This window comes from Aethalodelphis obliquidens, unplaced genomic scaffold (genome assembly GCF_003676395.1).
Source record: "Aethalodelphis obliquidens isolate GAN/ISIS:26980383/991018 unplaced genomic scaffold, ASM367639v1 scaffold11, whole genome shotgun sequence".
In the NCBI taxonomy this organism is placed as follows: domain Eukaryota; kingdom Metazoa; phylum Chordata; class Mammalia; order Artiodactyla; family Delphinidae; genus Aethalodelphis; species Aethalodelphis obliquidens.
In genome coordinates, this window is record NW_020837955.1 from 31648665 (window position 1) to 31671979 (window position 23315).

At 40.5% G+C, this 23315-nt stretch overlaps 1 protein-coding gene across 1 annotated transcript; it reads left to right on the plus strand.

Moving 5' to 3' along the window:
* Positions 1 to 4266: 4266 nt before the first annotated feature.
* PNLIPRP3 (pancreatic lipase related protein 3) lies at positions 4267 to 22169 on the plus strand (the record flags this gene model as incomplete). Its single annotated transcript, XM_027113125.1, is given in 11 exon segments — positions 4267 to 4428; positions 5080 to 5208; positions 7874 to 8015; positions 10240 to 10359; positions 10443 to 10564; positions 11220 to 11223; positions 13686 to 13801; positions 16259 to 16391; positions 18392 to 18503; positions 20838 to 21005; positions 21288 to 22169. Coding segments are annotated over 11 exon segments (1272 nt in total), but the record flags the coding sequence as incomplete, so codon positions are not given.
* Between the last annotated feature and the right edge of the window lie 1146 nt (positions 22170 to 23315).

The following is a 23315-nucleotide window of genomic DNA, read 5'->3' on the forward strand; positions in this document are numbered from 1 at the left end:
AAAGTAATCTTCGAAAGCCCACATAAAATGGATGAGCTTAGGCATTGGTGAAGACTTTTGGAGACATTTGGGGATTATTTAAAATGCTAATCAAAATAGCTGGTGAGTAGTTCCAGGAAAAGATGTTTATACTAATGCTTTTTTTTTTTTCTGCTGTATTTTAATCTAATCCAGTGGCTTTACATTTTGAAAAATGTACCTAGCAAGCTAGTTAAATATGAATTTACTGTTAATAGAAGTTACATTAAGGAAGATTGTAGACTGAGCTGCAGGGCTCCCAACCACGGCCTGCAACTGCCCGCGCTTCACTAGATGAGGCACAGGCCAAAAGGGTAATGGCCCTGGTGGGCTTTTCCTCAATAAATTAACGTGAGTTTACATTCTTCTCAGAGAGAATTGGTGTTCTCTGACGTGCACCAATTAATATAAGTTAAGAGACGAAGTAGTTTAATTATATATCACGCCACATAAGGCTTTATAACTTGTACCAAGACTGTCAATATTGGAGTCAATAAAAGTTGAGTGACTGTGAAATAAGATTCTGAACAATTAATTTTAAAACCAGAATAGTATGAAGAGCAAATGGAAGTTATAGATGTATGTAAGTTTATTATATTAGTCCCATTTTTCTGGTTTGTATTATATAAAATAATTAAGTTTTACTTTAAAAAATCCATCATGATTATACTGGAAAGAATGTTCGTACGTGCCTTTTTAGGAATAGTTTTAAATGTGCTGCATTGGCTTTTTAAAACTGGTTGAATTCTCAGAAACATGTTTTAAGTAAATTAAGAATGTTTGTTTTGGGACTTCCCTGGTGGCACAGTGGTTAAGAATCCACCTGCCAATGCAGGAGACAGGGGTTCGATCCCTGGTCAGGGAAGATCCCATATGCCGCAGAGCAACTAAGCCTGTGTGCCACAACTACTGAGCCTGTGCTCTAGAGCCCGCGAGCCACAGCTACTAAGCCGGCGTGCTGCAGCTACTGAAGCCCGTGCGCCTAGAGCCCATGCTCCACAAGCCCGCGCTTGCCACAGCTAGAGAAAGCCCACACACAGCAACGAAGACCCAACGCAGCCAAAAAATTAATAAATAAGTTTATTGAAAAAAAGAATGTTTAAGAGCTTGTGTTGGAAAATGATTTCTTACATTTCTGCAAGAAAAAAATATCTAACTAGCTGTGAGTGGAACAGAAAATCAGACAATCCTGTTTTTTAAAAAATCCTTACTATAGTGATAGTTTTAATAAAACCACAAAGCATTTGTTGGAAAGGATCTTGAAGGTCATGTATAATAGTTAACGTTCTACCAGATGTGTAAATCTCTCTTACGTCACCCCAAATAGTCATGCAGGCTCTCCTTGAACAGTGCCACTGATATTGGATTTATTACCTTTCTACTCAGTTCATAAATCTTACCTTCTGTCTGGTTTTAGAGCTCTTTATGTATATGATGTATGACTTCTACTAGATTGTAGTCTCCTTGAGGGCAGATTCAATATTTAAATCCCTAATATCCTGCTTATAATAAGTGTTTTCCCTGTAACAACGTTCTCAAATGTATTATTATTATTTTTTAAAATATTTATTTATTGGGCTTCCCTGGTGGCACAGTGGTTGAGAGTCTGCCTGCCGAATCAGGGGACACGGGTTCGTGCCCCGGTCCGGGAGGATCCTGCATGCCGCGGAGTGGCTGGGCTGGTGAGCCATGGCCGCTGAGCCTGCACTTCCGGAGTCTGTGCTCCACAACGGGAGAGGCCACAACAGTGAGAGGCCCGTGTACCACACACACACGCACAAAAATTTATTTATTTGGCTGCGTCTTATTTGCGGCATGCGGGATCTTCATTGCGGCATGTGGGCAGCATGGGGGATCTTTAGTTGTGGCATGCGAACTCCTATTTATGGCATGTGGGATCTGGTTCCCTGACCAGGGATTGAACTCGGGCCCCCTGCATTGGGAGCATGGAGTCCCAGCCACTGGACCACCAGGGAAGTCCCATCAAATGTATTATTGAAGTAATCAATCAATAAGTTCTAATTTGGGGACATTCTACTTATTAGAAAATTGCTCCTTAAATTGAACTCTTCAACTTCTGTCAGCTGGTCCTATTCCTTTCTGCAGAGTCTCCCAGCCCAAGGGTGGGGCTTCATCTTTAAGGTGAAGCAGCTCCTTATTATTGCTCCCTTGTTCTTCCCTTCCACAGTGAGGGGTTGGGGCGGGGTGGGGAAGCTGATCTCAGTTGATGGGTTTGTTTGAAACAACAGTGGTATTCATTTCCCTTTGCCGCTGCAAGGTCTCACATTTGACTGGACCTAAATCAACGCCTTTACTCACCAAAGCACACGGGTTCTTTGCTTTGTTTTCTTTTTTTTTCGTTGCAATTCCAGTCATGCTCCATTCTTAAAATTACTTCATGATATCCTGCTCAAGAGAAGAGTTCCTTTCTGGATGGTGCCAAGAGTCAGCACCTGGCTGTGGTAAACACCGAGTCAGTATATAGATGGTAAGAAATAATCACTTTAGGGTGGTTCTATGGTTACAGCACCAGAATTATTGTGAGAGAGGTCCCTCCTCCCCTCAGGAGAAGAACTTACACAAATATCTGTGAATATGACTCTTAAAATTCAAAGCATAGACTGTTTTAGAACCACAAAGGATATTATATTACAAAGTTCAACTTCCTCATTTTATAGACAAGGGAGTCACATTCAGAGTGTATTGTCCTAGGTTAGCTAGCTAGTGGTGGTATGAAAAGCAGAGACCAACACCCTTTATTTCTATTATCTCTCTGTGTCCAGAGTACTTTCTCATACAGCTCTCTTCAGATGTCAAATTAGGTTGTCTTTTCTGTATCATGTACTGTCACGTAAAATTTAAATATAAAATCCACCAGAGGGAAATAAATGCTTTGGTTAAAATGTGTCCTGTGATTTATCATGTAAGGAGCTTAAGGGTATGTATTCAATAAACCTCAAGCAGTAGCATGTCATTCCGTCTATAGCAGCCCAAATACTGACTCTCTAGTGAAAAGAGAAAACCCAATTGTCTTCAAGTTGCCCCTAAGTCATCTTTTTCTCAGAAAATTTAAATTCATTAAAGTGGCAACTAGACATTTTGGAAATATAGGATCATAAATAAATAAAATTGAACTAGTTAATGAAATAATCCAATATTTAACCTGATTAGAGGTAAATAGTCATCAGTACCAAAGTTGAATTCTTGGCATTATTTGTTGTGGGAACACATATATTTGTTATATTGGGATACACATACCAGTTTTACTGTCTCAGTGAGAACAATACGTAATGGTGATCCTTGGATTTCAGAGAATGGGAACCAGGCCTGAAGCTGATTTTTTAAGTGCCTACATGTACTAGAAAAAAAGGAGAATGGAATGAATGAACTTGTAGAATTGCTTTCTTCTCCATAAGTTGTTGAAAGTTATAATTATAAAAATTTGGACCATAGACAAGAATTTACTTTTTTTTTTTTTTTTTTTTTTTTTTTGCGGTACACGGGCCTCTCACTGTTGTGGCCTCTCCCGTTGCTGAGCACAGGCTCTGGACGTGCAGGCCCAGTGGCCAGGGCTCACGGGCCCAGCCGCTCCGCGGCATGTGGGATCTTCCCAGACCGGGGCACGAACCCGTGTCCCCTGCATCGGCAGGTGGACTCTCAACCACTGCACCACCAGGGGAGCCCTATACTTGTGACTTTCAATTTTTCTTTTAATAACAAAATCACTTAAATTCATAGCATTCTATAAGACTTCGAGAGTTTGGTTATAAAAACCATCCAACAAAGTACAAGAAATACAAAACAATATTTAACATAATCCCATAAAATTATCTTTAATAAGCTGTTGTATTTCATGTGGTGAAGGTCTAACCTCTATTCCTCATCCATAAAGTGCGGTGGACAATCTATTCTGCCACCTTTGGAGCATGCTTCTAAGTCTCCAGTAAGATAATTCTCATGAATTATATTGACAACTGAAAAATACTATACCAAAATAAGGCTTACTGAAATTCTGATTGAAACTGACCCAACATTGTCTTATGAACATTGCCTCAAAACCAAACATGTTTATTTCCTTTATGATAAAATTTGTATATTGCACTTTGTAATGCATTAATAATTTCTTGGTACTTCTGCAATATGTAGCAGTAACTATTTCTTTGATAAAAATGTATTAAAGAAGGCTGTTAAAATCAAATTTAGAGGAAGACTTTTGAGCAAATTTAGAATAATTTTACTAAATAGTAAATAATTTTCAATTATTTTACCTTAATTTCTTTTCACCTGAAACAGGAAATCAGTGCAGCTAATTATTTAACTCTCCAAGCCTCACACTTCGGAACAGACAAGATCACCCATATCAACATACCTGGATGGAAATCAGATGGCAATGGCAGCAAGACGTGCAATGTATGATGTGAATAAACGCTTCTTTATACTAGTATGAAAGCTTTATGTTTAATGTGAATGTGCTTTGCAAGGTACTAATGTATTCATGGAAATTCTCCATTCAGTTATTCACATTGTCTGTGTCCCAAGGCCTCAAATGAATTACCCATTTCCCATTTATTTTCACTTATTATGAATCACACAGATTATGATGGAAGATTTTTATAATTATTCTTTGGTAAATTCTCATCTTTGACAAAAGATTGAGTGGTGTGATAAATTTCTCATTTATTTTAAGGAAAACATTTCCAAGTTCACTCCATGAAATTAATTTTCCTCTCCTTTATACCAGGGTTAATAGACTGCTAACGTAGTAAGCAATTAATTATTTATAAGCCATATAGTGTGGTAGAGTCGGGCTGTCTGACATCATATTAGGGTTCTATTTACTAGCTCTGTGGTCATGGGCAAGTTAATTAACCTATCTGTGCCTAGGTTTCCTTCTCTTTAAATGAGTATTAAGTTAGTATATGTAAAAGGGTTAGGACAGGGCCTAGCATGTAGTAGGTTCTCAATACCTGCAAATGTTATTTCTTATTGTGAAATCAGTTGTTCAGGCACCTTGATTTTCTTTAATTCTTACTTTTTAATACTTACAATAAATCTTTTTAGGTGTTCCTAAAAGTAGAAGATGTGAACTGCATTAATTTACACTGGATTAATGGTTTGCTGAAATATATCCACGCTGTAAGCAATGTCCGTGCTGTTGGTGCTGAGATAGCTTATTGTATTGATGTTCTTGTGGTAAGAACTGTTGATTTTTTAAAATTATATTTAACTGACTTTGTATCGTAACACCAAGAATTTGGGGGTAATTCTATGTTCTTTTTTATTAGTTTACACATATACTGAACATGTGAAATAATAAGCATTGGTGTATGATAGCCAAAAAGGGAAGTTACTTCCTGTGAAAGAAGTGCCTGTGGTTCTGCAAAGTGCCACATGGTGGCAGTGTCCCTTCACAGGATCCTCACCAAATCCTTCCCCACCCCCCAAGGTTACTGCCACGGTCAGTGTGTAGGACCATCTCCATTCGTTTTCATCACATTGTAAACCTATCCTTAATGATAGAGAAGAAACTGTTTCTGCCTTATGGATGCTATTTGTGTAGAATGTGAAATGCATTTTCCAGCAGAAACTGGGTTCTATGGCAGTGAATTAGGTCCATGGGCCAGTCCAGGCATGACCCTTTAACCTACACGTTTTCTAAAAGAATAAAACAGACTTTGCTATTTATGAGGGATATACTTTGAGACATTTATAACTCTCCAAAAGCTCTACCATAATAGAAAGTAATTGCACACCGTGAAATGCAGTGAAGTAAAGTCTAAAGATTTATGACGCTTTCTGATTCTTAAGGAGAGTTCACTCCTTCCATCCAGCAACTATTTCACTCTGCACTTGCTGTGGGCCCGGCTCTGTTCTAGGCACTGAAGGTACATGGTGAGTGAGACAAGTGTGGAAACAGTACTGTGGAGAATTCCAAGGCAACGGGAGGGGGCGTGACAGGACCAGCACCTCACTTAGATGGTGGGTCAGGGAAGGTGGCATAGAACGCTGAGCCCAGTTAGGAAACAGCCTGGAGAAGAGTCAGGGAGCCAAATACTCACCTTCTTCTGCCCCCACTTCTCTATCTGCACCCACTTCTCTGCACCCACTTCTCTATCTGCCCCCCAATATATCTGCCCCCCACTTCTCTATCTGCACCCACTTCTCTGTCTGCCCCATTTCTCTATCTGCCCCCCAATTTATCTGCCCCCCACTTCTCTATCTGCACCCACTTCTCTATCTGTCCCCCAATTCTCTATCTGCACCCACTTCTCTATCTGCCCCCCACTTCTCTATCTGCACCCCACTTTATCTGCCCCCACTTCTCTATTTGCACCCACTTCTCTGCACCCACTTCTCTATCTGCCCCCAATTTATCTGCCCCCCACTTCTCTATCTGCCCCCCACTTCTCTGTCTGCACCCCACTTCTCTATCTGCACCCCACTTTATCTGCCCCCCACTTCTCTATCTGCACCCACTTCTCTATCTGCCCCCACTTCTCTGTCTGCACCCACTTCTCTGTCTGCCCCCCACTCCTCTGCCTGCCCTTGCCGCTCTGTCAAGGACACTACAGTACAAGGAAGAGCTCAGAGTGAGTCTTTGTCCACAAAGGATAAAATCAGATTCATCGCCTCTTCAGAGAAAAACCAGTCCTAAGCTTTTGTGAATTTCTTCCTTGATCTTGGGGCCTGAACTGCAGGCTCTTAAAGGTCCAGGAAATAAATAGGAGTGGCTTGTAGGAAGCTGGGAGGAGATTTTGCTGAACTGAAGAGGAAAGTGTTGGCTGACTTTAATGTTCAGTGAATTGTTCGCCCCCTCGGAAGCCCAAGGTGAAAAGCAGGAGAAGGTCTAGGGTGAGGGAGCCTGGAGCCCCCGAGAGTAATTCAGGAGCCAGACCTGCAGAAGGAGCAGCTAAGGAACAGGTAGGAGTCTCTTCCCTGCCCCCTCTTCTGTCATTTTATCACAGGATACCAGGATTAGCCCTGGGGCAAGCAGGTGCCTGGAATAGGGTTACAGGTAGATGGGGAAGGAGGAGGAGAAAGCTGAAGGGGGGTAGGGTGAGAACCAATATCAGACACAGTCTGTAGGGGAAGATAAGAAAGCAAGCAGAGGTTTTAAATGGTGGCAGCAGTGCGGGACAGGGCCCCCTAATGACAGGAGCCACTGGGGCAGCCATTCACATGTAAAAATACTCTTCATAATGCAGCACATAATACTGTCATTACTGGTGAAAAAATAAATAGAAGATTTGATCAAATGACAGATTTATCCAAGTGAAGGCAACTGCATGATTTTCACTATTATGAAGAGAGCCTGAAACTTTGCTGAAACTAAAAAGGTTTGCTCCTTTGTTCCCCATTAAGTTGATTGTGCGTGTGTGTGTGTAAACTCTCAGGCCGCATAGTCTCATTGTGAATATTCTTAAAAACTTTTTCTGAAGGCCAGAGTCATCCCAGACATTTGCTAGGGTTGCCTTAAAGTGGAGAAGACGGACACAGGCAAGGTGGATAATAGCGTGGGCGTGAGCTGCCTTTGCCCTGTGTTGGGGGCGTGCTGGATGGGTTGGGTCTCAGGAGGGATGGGCACAGGCTGGAAGCCACAGCCATGGTCACTGGGCTGTTCTCCTTCCTGCTCCCGAGGACTCTGAGGGCCCTTAGCACAGGGAGAAGAATCTGACAGAAGGCATCCCTCCAGCCCACCTGATGCTCTCTGCTTCAGCTGGATAAGGATGTAGTTGAACGTGGGGTCGCTTTGTCACTTTACCAGTCCCCATCCTGGGTGTGAGAGGGAGAAACATGTCAGCTCCTTTTTCATTTTAAGCCTATTTCAACCATTCTACTGCTCTTTTAAAAATAGTTGTTCTGTTTTCCTTTGAAAAAATCCTATCGGAAAAAATTTGGATATTCGCCTTCTAAAGTGCACTTGATTGGCCGCAGCTTGGGAGCTCATCTGGCTGGGGAAGCTGGGTCAAGGACGCCAGGCCTTGGAAGGATAACTGGCAAGTCAGCCCTGCAGATGGGCCTTGGGTTTGTTTACGTATTTGTTTATGCACAAAATGTCAAGTATCTGATGCCAAACGAAGTCTCAGAAGCAAATGTAAGACAGGAGAAAATGTGACTCCCCCAAACCAAAACCTGAAACGCTTCCAAAGTGTGAGTGTGTAAATCCACGTTCAAGGGGCATTCACCGCAGCGTTATCTGTGGTGGCAAAGTAATGGAAGCTGTGATCATCCACCTGTCGGGGACGGTTGACTGAATTATGACGCACTCCATGCTTTGCAGTTCCATACCAACTAACAACACAGAATGAGATAGAGCCCTGATGATGGTCCTGCTCGCCCAGCGTAGCTGGCAGTGCTGAACTGCTCTGTTTAAGGCCCATGCCGTTGCAGTTGTGAACATTTTGAATATTGCCCCTGGATACACTGTTAAGTCTAAAAACAAATTGCAGAGTGAACCCTATGAATTAGGGTTGTGAGGATGATACTTAATTGTATCCCTTCCCTGCACTCTGACTTTTTAGTGGGACTCTCCCAGACCTTTCCCGTCTTGACCTTCCTTGGCCCCTCTGCAGAATTTGACCCGCGGGCCCCTCTGTGCTGTTGGAACCCCCTCTCCTCTTGGCTCCTGTGGTTCCCCATCTTCTTGGTTGTCTTTGTTCTTGTCTGACAGCTTCTTTCCAGGCTCCCTTGCAGGTGCCTTTTCTTTCGCCTTCCCTTACTCGTTGGTATTCTTCAAGGTTCTATCCTAGGCCCCCTCTTCTCTCCTCTCCTCTTCTCATTCTGTCATTTCTCTCTCCATGCTTATATTAACCAAAAAAATAGAAACAAAACCTGAATCGTATGACAGGCTGCTGCGCTGAGTAATGCACACCCACAACTGTGGTACTTTCATTTCTCACTCATGCCGCATTTTCCCAAAGGTCAGCTGCAGCTCAGCTGAGTCCTCTCCACTCTGGGGCCCGCTCTCCACTTAACAGCAAAGAGACTTTGCTAAAATACAAATCTGACCGTAAATCTCTCCTTCTGCAAACTTGTAAGAGCTGCCCATCGACAACCAGGTCATGTCCAAACTCATCATGGCTCAGGTCGCATCTGGCTCCTGCTTAAAATGCTATCTTCATCTTTCACCAAATTCTAAAACTCTGTGCACCAGCCCTTGAAAGCTAGTTACAGTTTCCCAAATGTGGTTAACCCTCTCGCCTGATGGTCACGTATATTCTCTATCCTCTTCCCAGGTTGCTGCTGACCCCATCTTCACCCTGGCTGGCCTTCTGTTCCCTCACATCTCTGCTTGTATTTCTCATCTCCAGCAGACGCATGTCCTAGTTTCCCAAAATTGGGTTACGTGTTGCTTCTCTGTACTTGCATAACACCTGTGCTCACCTGTCTCAGCATTGAGCACACTGCATTGTAGTGCCTTCCCCACCAAACAGAAAGCTCCTTGAGGACAAGGCTAGACCTTACTCCTTGTACCCAGGTGCTGAACCCTGTTCCTGGCACATAGTAAGTGCTTGATAAATAACTGTCAAACGTGTAAATGAGTTATGTGAATGATCATAACATTTTAAGGACCCTAGATATCTTGCCTGTGTTTTAGTAGACATTTGAACAGCAGACAGTGGGTTGAGAGTCTGGCCACCAGGCTCCTGGTCCATTTTGCACCTAACATATGATGGCCTTGTCAAGTCCTTTCACTTCCCTGGGCTTCGGGCTTTTGTTTTTCTTATAATGAATGGAACTAAGTGAGCCTTAGCTGAGGACTATGATTCTATTATTTTAACTGTGTTGCTTTGAGATCCATCTTTACATTTTGAAGAGCTCTCATCTTTTATTTTTATATTTTTACATATAAATGTTGCTTTTAAGATGGTCTACAATCCTTAACCTTAGTTATATGTATGATATTGCATGTACAGATCCTAGAATAGCCACCTTGACTTTTCTGACTCCGTTAGCTACTTTGGCATTGTCTAGACACAGCCTCACTTGTGTGTAGGAATCCGACATTGCAGTATATACAGACCCTGAATTTATAAATGTAAACAGACCCTACAGTTTATGTATCTGACCCTCAAGCTGAGTGGTGTTTGACCTACATAAATCATATAAGAAAGAATACCTTGCATTCACCATCTATCCTTCCAAAATAACAACACTATCCATGTACTATCAATGTACTTTTGTATATCTTAGTTTAATACACATTATGCTTTTTCCTAGGGTTGGACCCAGCTGGGCCAGGTTTCCACAGCACTCCAAATGAAGTCAGACTGGACCCCTCAGATGCCAACTCTGTTGATGTTATTCATACAAATGAAGTTCGCTTCCTCTTCGAGCTTGGTAAGTTTTTAACACAAACTGAAACTACACTGAAACATGGAGGAGAATTTTAGAAGCGTTTATCCTGCTTTTTAAAATTTCAGGTGTTGGAACTATTAATGCTTGTGGCCACCTTGACTTTTACCCAAATGGAGGGAAGCACATGCCAAGATGTGAAGATTTAATTACACCTTTATTTAAATTTGATCTCAATATTTACAAGGAAGCTAAATACTTTCTAAAATATGAGGACTGCTGTTATAAATTCAGTGAGCTCCCTGCTTGGATAGAATCCATGTCCTTTTGTATATAATATAATATAATATAAAAATATGTTTTAGCCCAAAACACAGTTGCATGTATGAAGTTCCCAGCAGTTGTGAGATCTGCAAGGTCAGGGTCCACGTCTTAGTTACCTCTACAACCCCAGGGTCTAACAGAATGTCTAGCATGTTGTACTCACTCAGTAGGAACAAGGAGGATGTATTCATCCAACAAATATGTATTGAGTGCTTACTATGTGCCAAGCATTATTCTAGGAATAGCAGATGTAGGAACGCATACAAAAGACAGAAGTCCCTCCCTGATGGAGCTAATATTCTAATTTGCTAGAAAAACAAAAATAGAATAAGTGCTAAGAGACAAAACAAAGCATTTAATGGGAATATGATGCGTTGGTGACAGTGGGGGTGACGTAGGGGAAGGAGATTTTTGATAGGGTGGCCAGGAAGTCCTTACTGAAAAGATGACCTGAAGGAGTTAGCCAGTTAGGCATTCCAGGCTGAGGGGTGGGAATAGCAAATGCAAAGGGCCTGGGGCAGGAGCCTGTGAAGTTCATGGCAGTGAGGAGCCTGTTGTGGCTGAAATGAAGTGAAAGACAGGAGAGTAGTAGGACATTAAGTTAGAGAAGGAACGGGGCAGAGGGAGATAATACAGCACCTTATGGACTGTAGTAAAACTGCAGCTTTTACTCAAGTGAGAGGGGAGCCATGGGAGGATTTTGAGCAGAGAGGGACATGGTTTGACTTGCTTTTTAACAGAATCACTCTGAGTCACAAATTAAATTAATCACAGATTAAACAAATAATATTTAACCTTTTAAAGTGGTTTCTAATAATATAATAATAATATCTATAAGGCACTTGGTTATAAGACACCAAAAAGTTATTATTTGGGAGTTCCATTCCTCCCTATCTCTACATATCGTCATCATGTAAATAATGAACTATATCATATAACATATAATAATGCACAGTAATATAACGTATGATGACATAATAAATATCTGGAGGATTCTAAATATCCCATCACCTGATCCCATGTGGTCAGAATAGCTAGATGATGTAATTATTTTATCTTCCATTTGGCTGTTGTAGAGGAAAGACACACAGATCGTGACATTGAGAGTAACTCGACTTTCCTCTTCACTAGAGATAAGTTACAAAGTTTTAATAGCCGTTCTGAAAGAGTAAATGTAATTAGAAATATCTGTTTGCAATGACTACTTAAAAAAAAAAACTGGTGAAACTATGGATACTCAAAATGAGAATTAAAGCCAATTTGACCTAGTGCAGGTAAGCGAAATTCATTCAGAAAAGGCCCATTATAAAACTTATCTCTCTCGTTATTTGCCATATTATAATTTAAAATTAGTTCTATTAGGATAAAATATAGATCATAAGACTCCTTCACATAACTATATTAAGTGTTATATACTGAGCACTTGAAATTCTGTAAAAGAATGAATTCAAATAAAACATACATTTATCATAAGCTATCATTTTGAGATATAATTCCTACAACTTTATTGGATTAAAAGCACATTTATCATTCATGTTAAGTTTTAGATGACTTTTAAGCTTCAAGATATTCTGTTACATTATATTTATTACTAAGAAACCATTTACTTTTAAAATTCATAGCTCCCAATATTCTAATGAACCATCTTGTCTAAATCACAATTAGTTACGAATATAAATCTGTATGTAAAGAAACCTGATGTAAGAGAAGTGCCAATTCTTTATCTCTGCTATGTTGCATTTCTGAAATTATGCTGTCTCAGTTATCTATTGCATAATGAACCATAGTGGCTTAAGAGAATATTGGTTTTATTGCCCATGATTCTAAGCCTCAAGATGCAGGCAGAGTTCTGCCGAGATTCTGCTTTGTGATGTGTCCATTGGACGAATGCATGTGATTGCATCCAGCTGGGAGCTGGGCTGGGCTAAGCTGAGTGGGAAGGTCCAAGATGGCCTTCCACGTCTGGGGTCTTGGTACTAGCTCTCCTCTCTAAGTGGTCTGTTATCCTTCAGAGCTTCTCTCCCCAGCCAGTTAACCTGGATTTCTTAACATGGAGGCTGGGTTCCAAGAAAGCAAGAGTAGATGCTGGAAGGTCTCTGAAGACCAAGGCCCTGGAACTTGCACAGTGTCAGTTCCTCCACTGACTCACACAGTGTCAGTTCCTATTGGTCAAAGAAGTCACAAGACTAGCCTGTAACCCCAATCCAGAAGGGAAAAAAAAAAAACCCAAAACAACTCCATCTCCTGAAGGGAAGAAGAGTAACAAGATATTGCAAAGGGGTGAGGACCCAGGAAGGAGTGATTCTTTGGAAGCCACAGTTATAGATAAGTGACTTACCACATACACTAAAACCAAACTCTGGTTTCTCAAAAGTCAGCCAAGCTGGGTAGGCCATTGGAAGAATAGTCCATGTCAAAGAGTAAAAACATTTTTATGTAAGGAAAAGAGAGTATAAATGACTGGAATGCTATGATAACTTGAGAATGCACAATGTACTTAGAACTTTTATGTATTATTGCAATAATCCTATTAGTAGCAGTAATGTTATGCCTGACAATGGCAAAACTAATTTGTCTGTAGCATTCTTTACAATACCTCCCACCTGTCTCACCTGGAAGCTCGGCTGAAGGTGTGCACTGGTTAACCTTGCTGGCTGTTCTATGACTGAATAGGAGGGAGTTCAGTCACTCCTGCAGAAACAGGGATACGGAGAATTAATTGGTCTAAGGCGGAGATGCTATGTGCACCACGATACTCAGAGCTCTAAGTGCTTACATCAGAGATCTGGGAAGTGTTGGGGATATTAGTGTCAGAGCACAGTCACCTGCATTTGCATTTGTTTATTTATCCTGATTGAATGTCCCTTTAGAGTCACACGAATTCTTTCGTACAAGAAAATGATATGTAATGTTGATAAATGTGGAATATCCAAGCCTACACACAAGGTCTGGTGACCTAGACCCAAGTCAAAAAACTATCATTTAAAATTACTTTTTCTAAGAAATGGTTCATACTATCAGTTAATTGGAAATTGTTTTCACAGAAGTGTTTTCCTTCTTTGATTGCAACCATGCCCGAAGTCATCGCTTTTATGCTGAAAGCATTCTCAATCCCGATGCATTTATTGCTTATCCTTGTAGATCCTACAAATCTTTCAAAGCAGTGAGTAAAACGTTTTGCAGTGTAATTTAATTAGCAAGTCATTTTTTGAAGCATGATCAGCCAACTAAAAATTAGAGCGTTGAGTATGTAGCCAAAAAAAATGCATCTGCCATTTTGGGAAATAATAGATTCTTTCTGTGCTGAGTACTGAACAGTAACTGGGGTTGCTGGAGGGCTTAAATAACTAAACCAACTATTTGTATTCAGGTTGTTGTGGCTCTTTTGAATTATATCCAATTTTGCTGTTTTGGCCATTTGTTCTGCCATAATTAGATGCTACTATCTAAAAGGGCAAAAATTTTTGCGTGTATATATTTTAAATGTCATCCTCAAAGATGCCCCGAGAAGCCTGAACCAATCCATAGCTACAGTGAAACATATTACCATTTACTTGGAACATGAAAATTATTTTTATTAAAATTTAATTATTTATACAGAGCAGAGCTAAGGCGTAGATAGCTCACAGGAGATCCATGCAGTTCAATACATTACAAAATGCCAAATCTCATTTTGCTTGAGTCAGAAAGCACGTGGTCCCAGATCTGAGCTGAACCTATTTTTCATTTGGTTATCGTTGTGAAAAAAGGAGAAAGAAAATCCATTTTGTAGCGGGAAGTGGAAAGGCTTTGCTGCTTGTACGTTAGACTCCTACCCCCTGTTTTATCAGGGAAGAAAAATGTGGGGTTTCCAGCCGAAGTGTGTTGTAAGTGATAGCATTTTGTGAATAAGTACAGCGTTGGGACAGGAATAAGCACTTCCCTCCTTTTACAGAACAAGGTGAGTGAGCCCTCAGACTGTCTTCTCAGTTTCCTGAGCAAGTTGTCCTTACTCATATTGTGGCTGGTGAACTGCTGTTCTTGGAAAGCTTGCCATCCAACCACTGGCACTTCCTCAAAGCCTTCTTCAAGCTCCAGATGCTGCTCTGAATGGCTCAATGGATGCTGACATTTACGACACCAAAGGCAGGTGGAAGGAAGCAGGTTCTCAGAGTCACAGTGGATTCAGAGTTAGTGGGGTTCAATCTGCTAAACTGGAGAACCACAGGCTCCTGTGCCACATGGATGCCGATTATGGCAACAAACTAGAGAACATCAAGTCAATTTCCTTGACATGTTTTATTGTACTTTTACCCAACAGTCATAAAAAATGAGATGAAATTTTAAAAAATAAATAAAATAAAATAAGGAGGGGTTTTAGTGCCAGGCTGTCTGATTCACATTTTTGCTCCATCACTTGATAGACATGCAACATTGGACAGATTGTTTACTTCTCTGGGCTTTAGTTTCCTGATCTGCTAAATAAGGAAAGTAAAAGCATTATAATAATAAGGGACTTTGTAAGGAGTAATTGACCTAAATGCATATAAAGTGCTTCAAACAGTGCCTTGCACATGGTAAGCACTCAATACATATGAGCCCCTGTTATTTTGTTAGTATTTTTATTCATTAAAAATGGAGTTTTAAATGGGGCGTTTTACTATAGTCCTAGCCTAAGTGTCCATGGTTTAAAAATCGAAAAGTTCAAAACCTAAAATAGCAAATACTCCAACACTGCTACCCAGATTGTTTTAAGTTAATATTGTGTTAGTTTTGCTTTAGATTTTAACACATACAGATAAAATTGAAGTACCTTACATTCCTTAATGCCCTTCCCTAAGGCAGACTTTGGAGCAAATCAGTATACATATATCATATAAATAGTATCATACTGTATCTTTCTGAATTTGTTTTTAAATTAAATTTTATAAATTTAAGATCTACATTGATGTTTATAGACCTATTGCATTTATTTCGTAGGAATCTGCCACAATTTATTTATTCATTCCCCTACTAATGTGCATTTTGGTTGTTTGCAGTTTTTCTTATTAAACGCGATTTTGCAATGAACACCTTTGCATATCGCCTTATGTGCTTGTGTAGAAGTTTCTTTATGACATATAATAGAAGTGAAATTGTCAAAGCATTATGTGCATTTCCATCTTTATTAGACATTACCAAATGTCTGTCTGCAATGTCTGTTAATTTATATTCCCATAAGAAGCAAATGAGAATTCCCCACTCCATGTCTTACCCATACTTGGTATTGCCGATCGTCTTAATTTTTGTGAATCTGCTGAGTATGAAATTGTATGTTGCTTTAATTAGCACGTTCCTGACAACTGGTAAGATTGAGTATCTTTTTACATAATCATTGACTATTTGAGTTTCCTCTTCTGTGGATTGTTTATTCATATCATTTACTAATTTTTCTAACAGGCCCTTTTTCTTTTCCCTCAGTTGTTTTTGTTTTATTAAGTTTTGTTTTTGCAAACAGGCAGGATGGTCTGTTAGGCAACTTAGTCATTTTTAAATGCATATATACTTTATTTAGATTCCAAAAATTTCTGATAGTTTAATAATACATCCTGAGTTTATTGAAGGTGAACATTTCTAATTACCTCTTATTTTCTGTCACCAGGGAAATTGCTTCCGTTGTCACAAGGAAGGTTGCCCAATGATGGGTCATTTTGCTGATAGATTTCACCTCAAAAAAATGAAGCCTAATAGATCGTATTATGTTTTAAACACAGGGACTCTTTCCCCATTTTCCCGTAAGTATTGTAGCTGAATTTTATTGTAATGCTTTAAGGCACTTATCTTTTAAAATTCAACAGTTTTTACTGAGTGTCTACTAAATAAGTGGGCATTGGGCCAGACTCCGAGGATGCAGTGAAGAACAATGCAGTGAGTTTAGGCCAGGGGGAAAGCAAAAAAAAAAACTTTCTTTTGGGAGATTTTCAAAGGAGGAACTTCTGCAACCAGATCAGGGGAGCCTTCTGAGGGGAGGTGATTTCCAAGCTGACTCCTGAAAAGTGAGTAAGAGGGAGAAGGAAATGGAGTATTCCAGGTAGAAGGAACTGCATATGAAAATGCCTGGAGATAAGACAGAGCTGGAACTGAAAGAAGATCCCCCTGCTTGGATTGTAGAGACCAGGAGGACGGTAACACGAGACAAAGGTGGGAGAGGTAAATTGGATCAAATAATGAAATTGTGCTCCATGTGGGAGGTTTGGGCTTTATCTTTGGGCAGGTAGAAGCAAAAAGGAACTGGGTGAATGGATTTGAGGGATGCAGAAAATGGAGAAGTCAAGGATGATTCTAGGTGGGTGGATGATGTGCCGTTTGCTGAACTTGGTAACACAGGCAGAGAGGCTGGTTTGGAGTAAGTTGATGGCTCAGTTTCTAACATGTTAGGTCTGAGATGCCCTTAGGACTTGGGCGTGTACAGTTAGATATGGGTCTCGGCCTCTGGAGATGTGGTCTACGGTTACAGATTTAAGCATTTAGACAGTAATCTAAGCTATGAAAGTAGACAATGTAATTACCCAAGAAGACTGTGTCAAATGAGAAGAAAGAGAGCAGAGAAAGAGGCCCCTGTGAAGGAGACTGAGGAATGAATAGAGAGAAAATACAAAGCTGTGTGGGAGCTAGGGCAAGAAAGATGATGAGGAAGGGAGGGATTCACTGCACCAAATATGCTAAAAGGTCAGATGAGACGGGGGCCCAAAGGGGCTCTAGGGGTGAGCCACCAATTCCGTCATTGCTGAGTTTGGGGTTTCAGTGGAGAGGTGACGGTGGGAGCCATACGGCAGTGGAATGGGCTGAGGAGGGACAGGGAGCTCTTTGGCAATGATTAACTCACAGATTGAAAATTCTCTCTAGTAAAATTTTTCCCCTTTCAGAGGCTTTTCAGACAATTTTATGAAGAATTGCATTTTTTTTTCTGTGTTATTAAGCATACAACAATTTCAGAATTCAGAATAAAAGATCTGTTTAGCTCTAGATTTTTTTTAAGTTACGCTTGACCATTTGCAAGGGCTTTATCCTATTGACAGGCTTTGTGCTGACCCAGACCTGTATTGGCTGGGCATTCCTAGTACATAGCCCTGCAGGAGAGGAAGGGACAGTTTACTTTGCCTCTAAGTCATTTTAAAAGCACAGACCTGGGCTTCCCTGGTGGCGCAGTGGTTGAGAGTCCGCCTGCCAATGCAGGGGACACGGGTTCGTGCCCCGGTCCGCGGAGCGGCTGGGCCCGTGAGCCATGGCCATTGAGCCTGCGCGTCCGGAGCCTGTGCTCCACAACGTGGGAGGCCCACATACCGCAAAAAAAACAAAACAAAAACAAAACAAAACAAAAAAAACACAGACCTTATTGCTCAATAGGTTTTCTAGATTTTTTTCTGGATTAGTTGTCAAACTATGGCAAATTAAAACTTGGCTACAGAAAGCGTACATGCCACAGATTACAAATTTAATGGATGAGAAAAGACACACACATTTTCTTAAAGTTATAAAAATGTCTGGAAAATTAAAGAATTTTCTTTAAAAAATATTGTTAAGCTATTTACATTTACAAAATCAAAATGTGAACGTTTATATGTTTTTTAAAATATAATTTCTCACCAAATTCACTCGAGCTATATAAAGTTGTATTTTTTCATGGACGTGAACAGCCCTGTTCCACTTTAACCTTGAAAGTTGTATTTACGTTAAAGTAGCCAGGATGTCATGCTTTCCGTGTGTTTTAACCCTTCTTTCTCTTTATTTCCAGGTTGGAGGCACAAATTGTCTGTCAAACTTGATGGAAACCATGTCACTCAAGGAAGCATGTTTCTCCATGTAGGTGGAACAACAGAGAAGACAGGGGAGTTTGGGGTTGTCAGGTAGGTAAGGACGAGGACCTGGCAGGTAACAGTGCTGCACTCAGTTCTCAGTTCATCTGGCTCAGTAAGGCTCAGTCTTTTCTTTTCCTACAATACCACCAGCTATCTTTTCTTTTTACTTTATATTTTCCAAATATAAAATAGAAATAATAATATCTACAGTTCCAGCTACAAACAGAAAATGTTAGGAAATGATAACATGAAAATACAGATCTAAAGCAAGGGGAAAAAATTGACGGGAAACAAAATATATTTTTAATCCAGTCCATTAGTGTTATACAAATTTGGGTAGATCTCTTTTATTTTTATAGATTCCATACAAATTAAGACATTTATATAAATTGCCAAATTTCTAATAAGCTTTCTAAGTAGTACCCACAGGTATATGCTATATGCTGGGACAGTCAAAGGGAGGAATAATTCAGTAGAGACATTCACTGTGCACGTTGGACTGAAGTCCCCTTTTATCTTGAATTTTCCTTAATATTTTCTTTGATCAGCCTTAGCATTTTTGTATTACATCTTTCATTTTCATTGCTTAATTTGGCAATCATTTCAGAATTAACATTATACATACTAATTAGAGGTTAGCGTTGTGCAAACTGATGAACGGATTAGATGCATTGCCTCTGTGAGTTCCGTCATCTTCAAATACTGGGCAAAGGCACAAAAAGCAGGGATTTTATGGTTGTCCGTTGAGGGCTGCTTCGGATCAACCGCTCTGGCAGCATCTGTGCTCATCATCTCACCTTGACGCACCTGCCTCTAAAGATGGGTACGGTCAGTGATTGTCTTGATTCTGGTTCATGCACAGGCTCCAGCCCGTGGCTTCTAGCCCTGCCTCCTGCCGTTTGGCTTCGTTCATCTTCAGCTCAGCCACGTTACCCTGATTACTCCACCCAGCATTAAATAGATCCCCCCCTTTCCTCCCTTCCTGACTTTATCCATGCTGTTCCATGTTCCAAATACCCTTCCGTGTCTTAGCATGTCTCATATCCACTTGCTTTTCATATCTCCACTAAGCTATTCCTCTGAGAAGAGTTCAACACCATCTTGTGTCTGTGGCTCTGAGGCCCACAGTACACTCGCTGCCTAAGGCTGTGGGCTTTGTGTCCTGCCCAAAGGCAGCTGACGTGGGGCAGGTGGAGAGAAAGGTGCAGTTCTTGCCCCTTCTAAGATTTGTGACAATGTTTTGACATCTCTATACTTCTTTTGCTAATGTCTAAAGAAGCTATTTGTAATGTCCTTGCATAGTTATCCAGTCCTCTTTTTTAAGAATAATTAAGCATTTCAGGTCCACAGGAGATGTCTTATCTTGAAATGAAGCCACTAAATGAATTTGTATGCTAGTCTATTCCCACTCTTCGGTCAACCTTTAAGAGTCTGGCGTCACCGTAGATTATATTTTAGTTATTTGGCCTTCCAATGACACTGTCATGAAGAGCTGCACTGTGTGTGCACTGTGTGAAGGCAGTTCATGGGGCAACAGGGAAATTACCCCAATAATCTGGAAGAAAAGTTGTCTTCTGGTAATTAAATCAATTAATTTTACATGTAATGGAATAAGGCCCTAAGAATAGCAACATTCATTCGTTCACTCATTCAACAAACGTTCAAATGCCTATTATATACCGGGGATTGTTCTAACTTGCCGGAGAAACAGACACAGGTCCTACTCTCATGGAGCTTACCTTCCAGTTAGAGGAGACAGACAATGCATCAGCAAAGGAATAAGGAAATAGCAGCAATAGAGAAATCTCATCTGGTCTAATTTTGGCGTGCATAAAATATGCCTTATGTCTCAAGATAATCTACTTCTCTCTGCTCTATTTCCACACTCACCAAAACATCATTTTTATCATTAGTTTGGTTACCCAATTCTTTTCATACAGATGAAGAAGGTACCAGGGAAAGGGTAGGAGAACATTTTGGTTAATAAAAAGGAAGCATTTCCCCATTGTGAGCTGATAAACAGGCTTCTAGTTCTTATATGAGTTTTGTGTGAATTTAGTCTATCATTGGTAGTTTGATCATTTCCTGGTGTCAATAAAATCTAGTTTCTGATGCCACAAAGCCAAGACCAGATCTTTTATTATGGAGTACTCATCCCCTAAAAATCACCTAGTCAAGCTTCCCACTTGCCTAACCCTTTTTTCAAGCTTCAGAATCACGCTGTTCTAAGAGGCTGACCAAAGTGAATGGAAAGAATAAATCTCCTATAAGCAAATGCCAGAAAATGAAATTTTCTCTTCCATGGTACACAGAGATGTTGTCTTCAACTTCAGCATTGTGAATACCCGGTGCAAGCTTATGAGTTTATTTTTCTCTTTACAGTGGAACACTGAAGCCAGGCATGACTTATACAAATTTAATTGATGCAGACATTAACATTGGAAACACTGCAAATATTGAGTTCATTTGGAAGGAGCTTTCATTTGAACATTCTCAGAATAAGCTGGGAGCAGAAATGGTGATAGATATATCTGGAAAATATGGATATGAGTAAGTCTTACTTTTTCCTTTGCACTTTCAAACATAGTTTAAACTTTGCAAATGACATTTAAAACCCATATATAATTTGAAATTTGAAAATAGTATAAAAATTTGTGCCATTGAAAGTTTTCAATTAAAGAGATAAAAATTATTTAAGAAACCAATACTATATTTGTGAAAGTGTTTGTAAAATAGTAACTACTCATTAATTAGAAGACCTACCTATGTCTTCCACCCCACCTACCCTGGAATCATATTAATATCCTCTTTTTTCCCCTTTAAATTTTTCAGATCTGCCTTCTGTAGCTAGAACTTTGTAGGACCTAATATTGCCCAGATCCTGAAACCATGCTAATTCCAGATATAATCTCAATGGATTTACTTAATGGGAGCAATGGAAAAATTAAGCTGGTATCCAGACCAAGCTTGGCCCTTGTAAACGAGATAGAAATGTATAGTTGCCTTTTTTCTATATAGAATATTTTTCTTATTGACAAGCTTTTATATGTCCCTTAAAACCAGACTGAGCCCTGGGATTCTGGGTTATCAGTGACAAAATAGAGCTGAGTTAGTATTTCCCTGAATAAGAGGAGTTGTTACAAGTAGGTGGTGTAAACTCATCAGAAAATGAGCCTCTGTCTGGTTGAGTGTTTGAAGTACATTTAGAGTATTTCCAGGTGGAATAATCCTTGTTCTAAAATGATTTGAAGAATATTTACTATGTTGTTAAATCTCACTAAGACAAATTATGTCTATAGTTCATGATGTATAGTAGATGATAACCCTGTGGGTTGATACATCTATCGATTAATAATAAAAACTAATGAGAGCGCGTTAGTGTTTGCAAGGTGTTCCTTGGTCTTCAGGGAGTGTGTGAGGTAAGAGATTTTGGAGCTTATCTATGATGTATGTCTCAGTTAGTAATGGGCCCTGAGGATCATCAGCCCCTCCTTCTAGAAGCCCCCACCACAGAATTACTCATCTCCCTGGGCCTTGAAGGTCCCATTGCAAATTTTTATTTAACCTGAAAGCAGCATTTCATTTCTAAAGCCCTTGACTAATCCTTTGTGTTTATAATAACAATATTGTAATATTTAAATGTGTCATTTGTGTTTTTTCTTTTATTTTGCTTCAATTTCGTCTAATTCAGTTGTCCTCATCCAGTGAAAATAAAAGATGAGTGTTTTTATTTGTTCTGTTCTCTACCACTGGGCTCAGTGTTTGGCCCATAGCACTGTGCTATGAATACTGTTGAAAAGAAATGATGACAGATACTCTGCAGAGGGTTTCTTGATTCTCCTTGTGCCTTGTTGCCAACTGAACCTTAAGAAGAGACCCATGGGTGTACGTGAACTTGAGTTGTGGCAGAAAGCAGAGAACAAAGTGGGGTGACCTTCCCGCTGAGCAAGGAGGAGATAGAAGGTTGATTGGAGAGCAAGGCTTAGTGGAAGGAGGAGAGGAGATCAGGGTGTGTTTGGCGTGATCCGGCTGAGCATCCTACCTCCCTGGTGCCACATCAGCCTGAGGCCCACACCAGCCCAGGAACAGGGAGGCCATGAACAGCCCTGTAGGAGGCTCCGAACCCTACTGAGTAACTGCATCGCAGCCCCAGCACTCCTGAGCAACCTGGCAGTGGAGTTGGTCCATGGCTCTGGGGGATGGAAACCTGTTAGAGCAGCTGCCCCGGGCCTGCACTGCTCTCTGCTCAGCCTTTCTTCCTTTCAGGAGGGGGCTGCCAACTGGGAGGAAGAATTATGAATCAGGATGCTGCACTAGGCTCTGTGTGTCCTGGCTTGCTTCCTTGTTCGAGGGGTCTCTGGGCTGGCTCTTTCTAAGCTTGAAAAGACAAATTGGAGTCACTTAACTTCTGGGAACCCTATTTTAATAAACTATAGGCTTTCTGTCTCATTGTTCTTAATATCTGTCCCCTTTTTTGCATTATAAGAATGTCATATGAAGAATAGTGCATGAGCTATCCAGGCAGATCTGAAAGTTCAAGGTGACAACATTATTTTCTGTGTGTATTGCTGCCTAGGAAAGCTCTTAAAAAAATGATTCCCTTGCTCTCTGAGTGCCCAGCGTTAACTATAGCAGAGTAATGGGGGCAAAGGCTGTTAGGAAATTCTTCTGCTTCTTGAGCGAACTGCCCTTAATGCTGAAAAGTGACTTCCAATCCCATTAGCCATCACTTTCTCCACTGCCCATTGCCATCAGTTCACACTCGTACCTCGTCATCACATTACCCACAAATGCCCTCCTCTAAACTTGCACATGGGAGCATCCCCCTCTTGGACCACAACTGCTTTCCCTTCAGGCCGA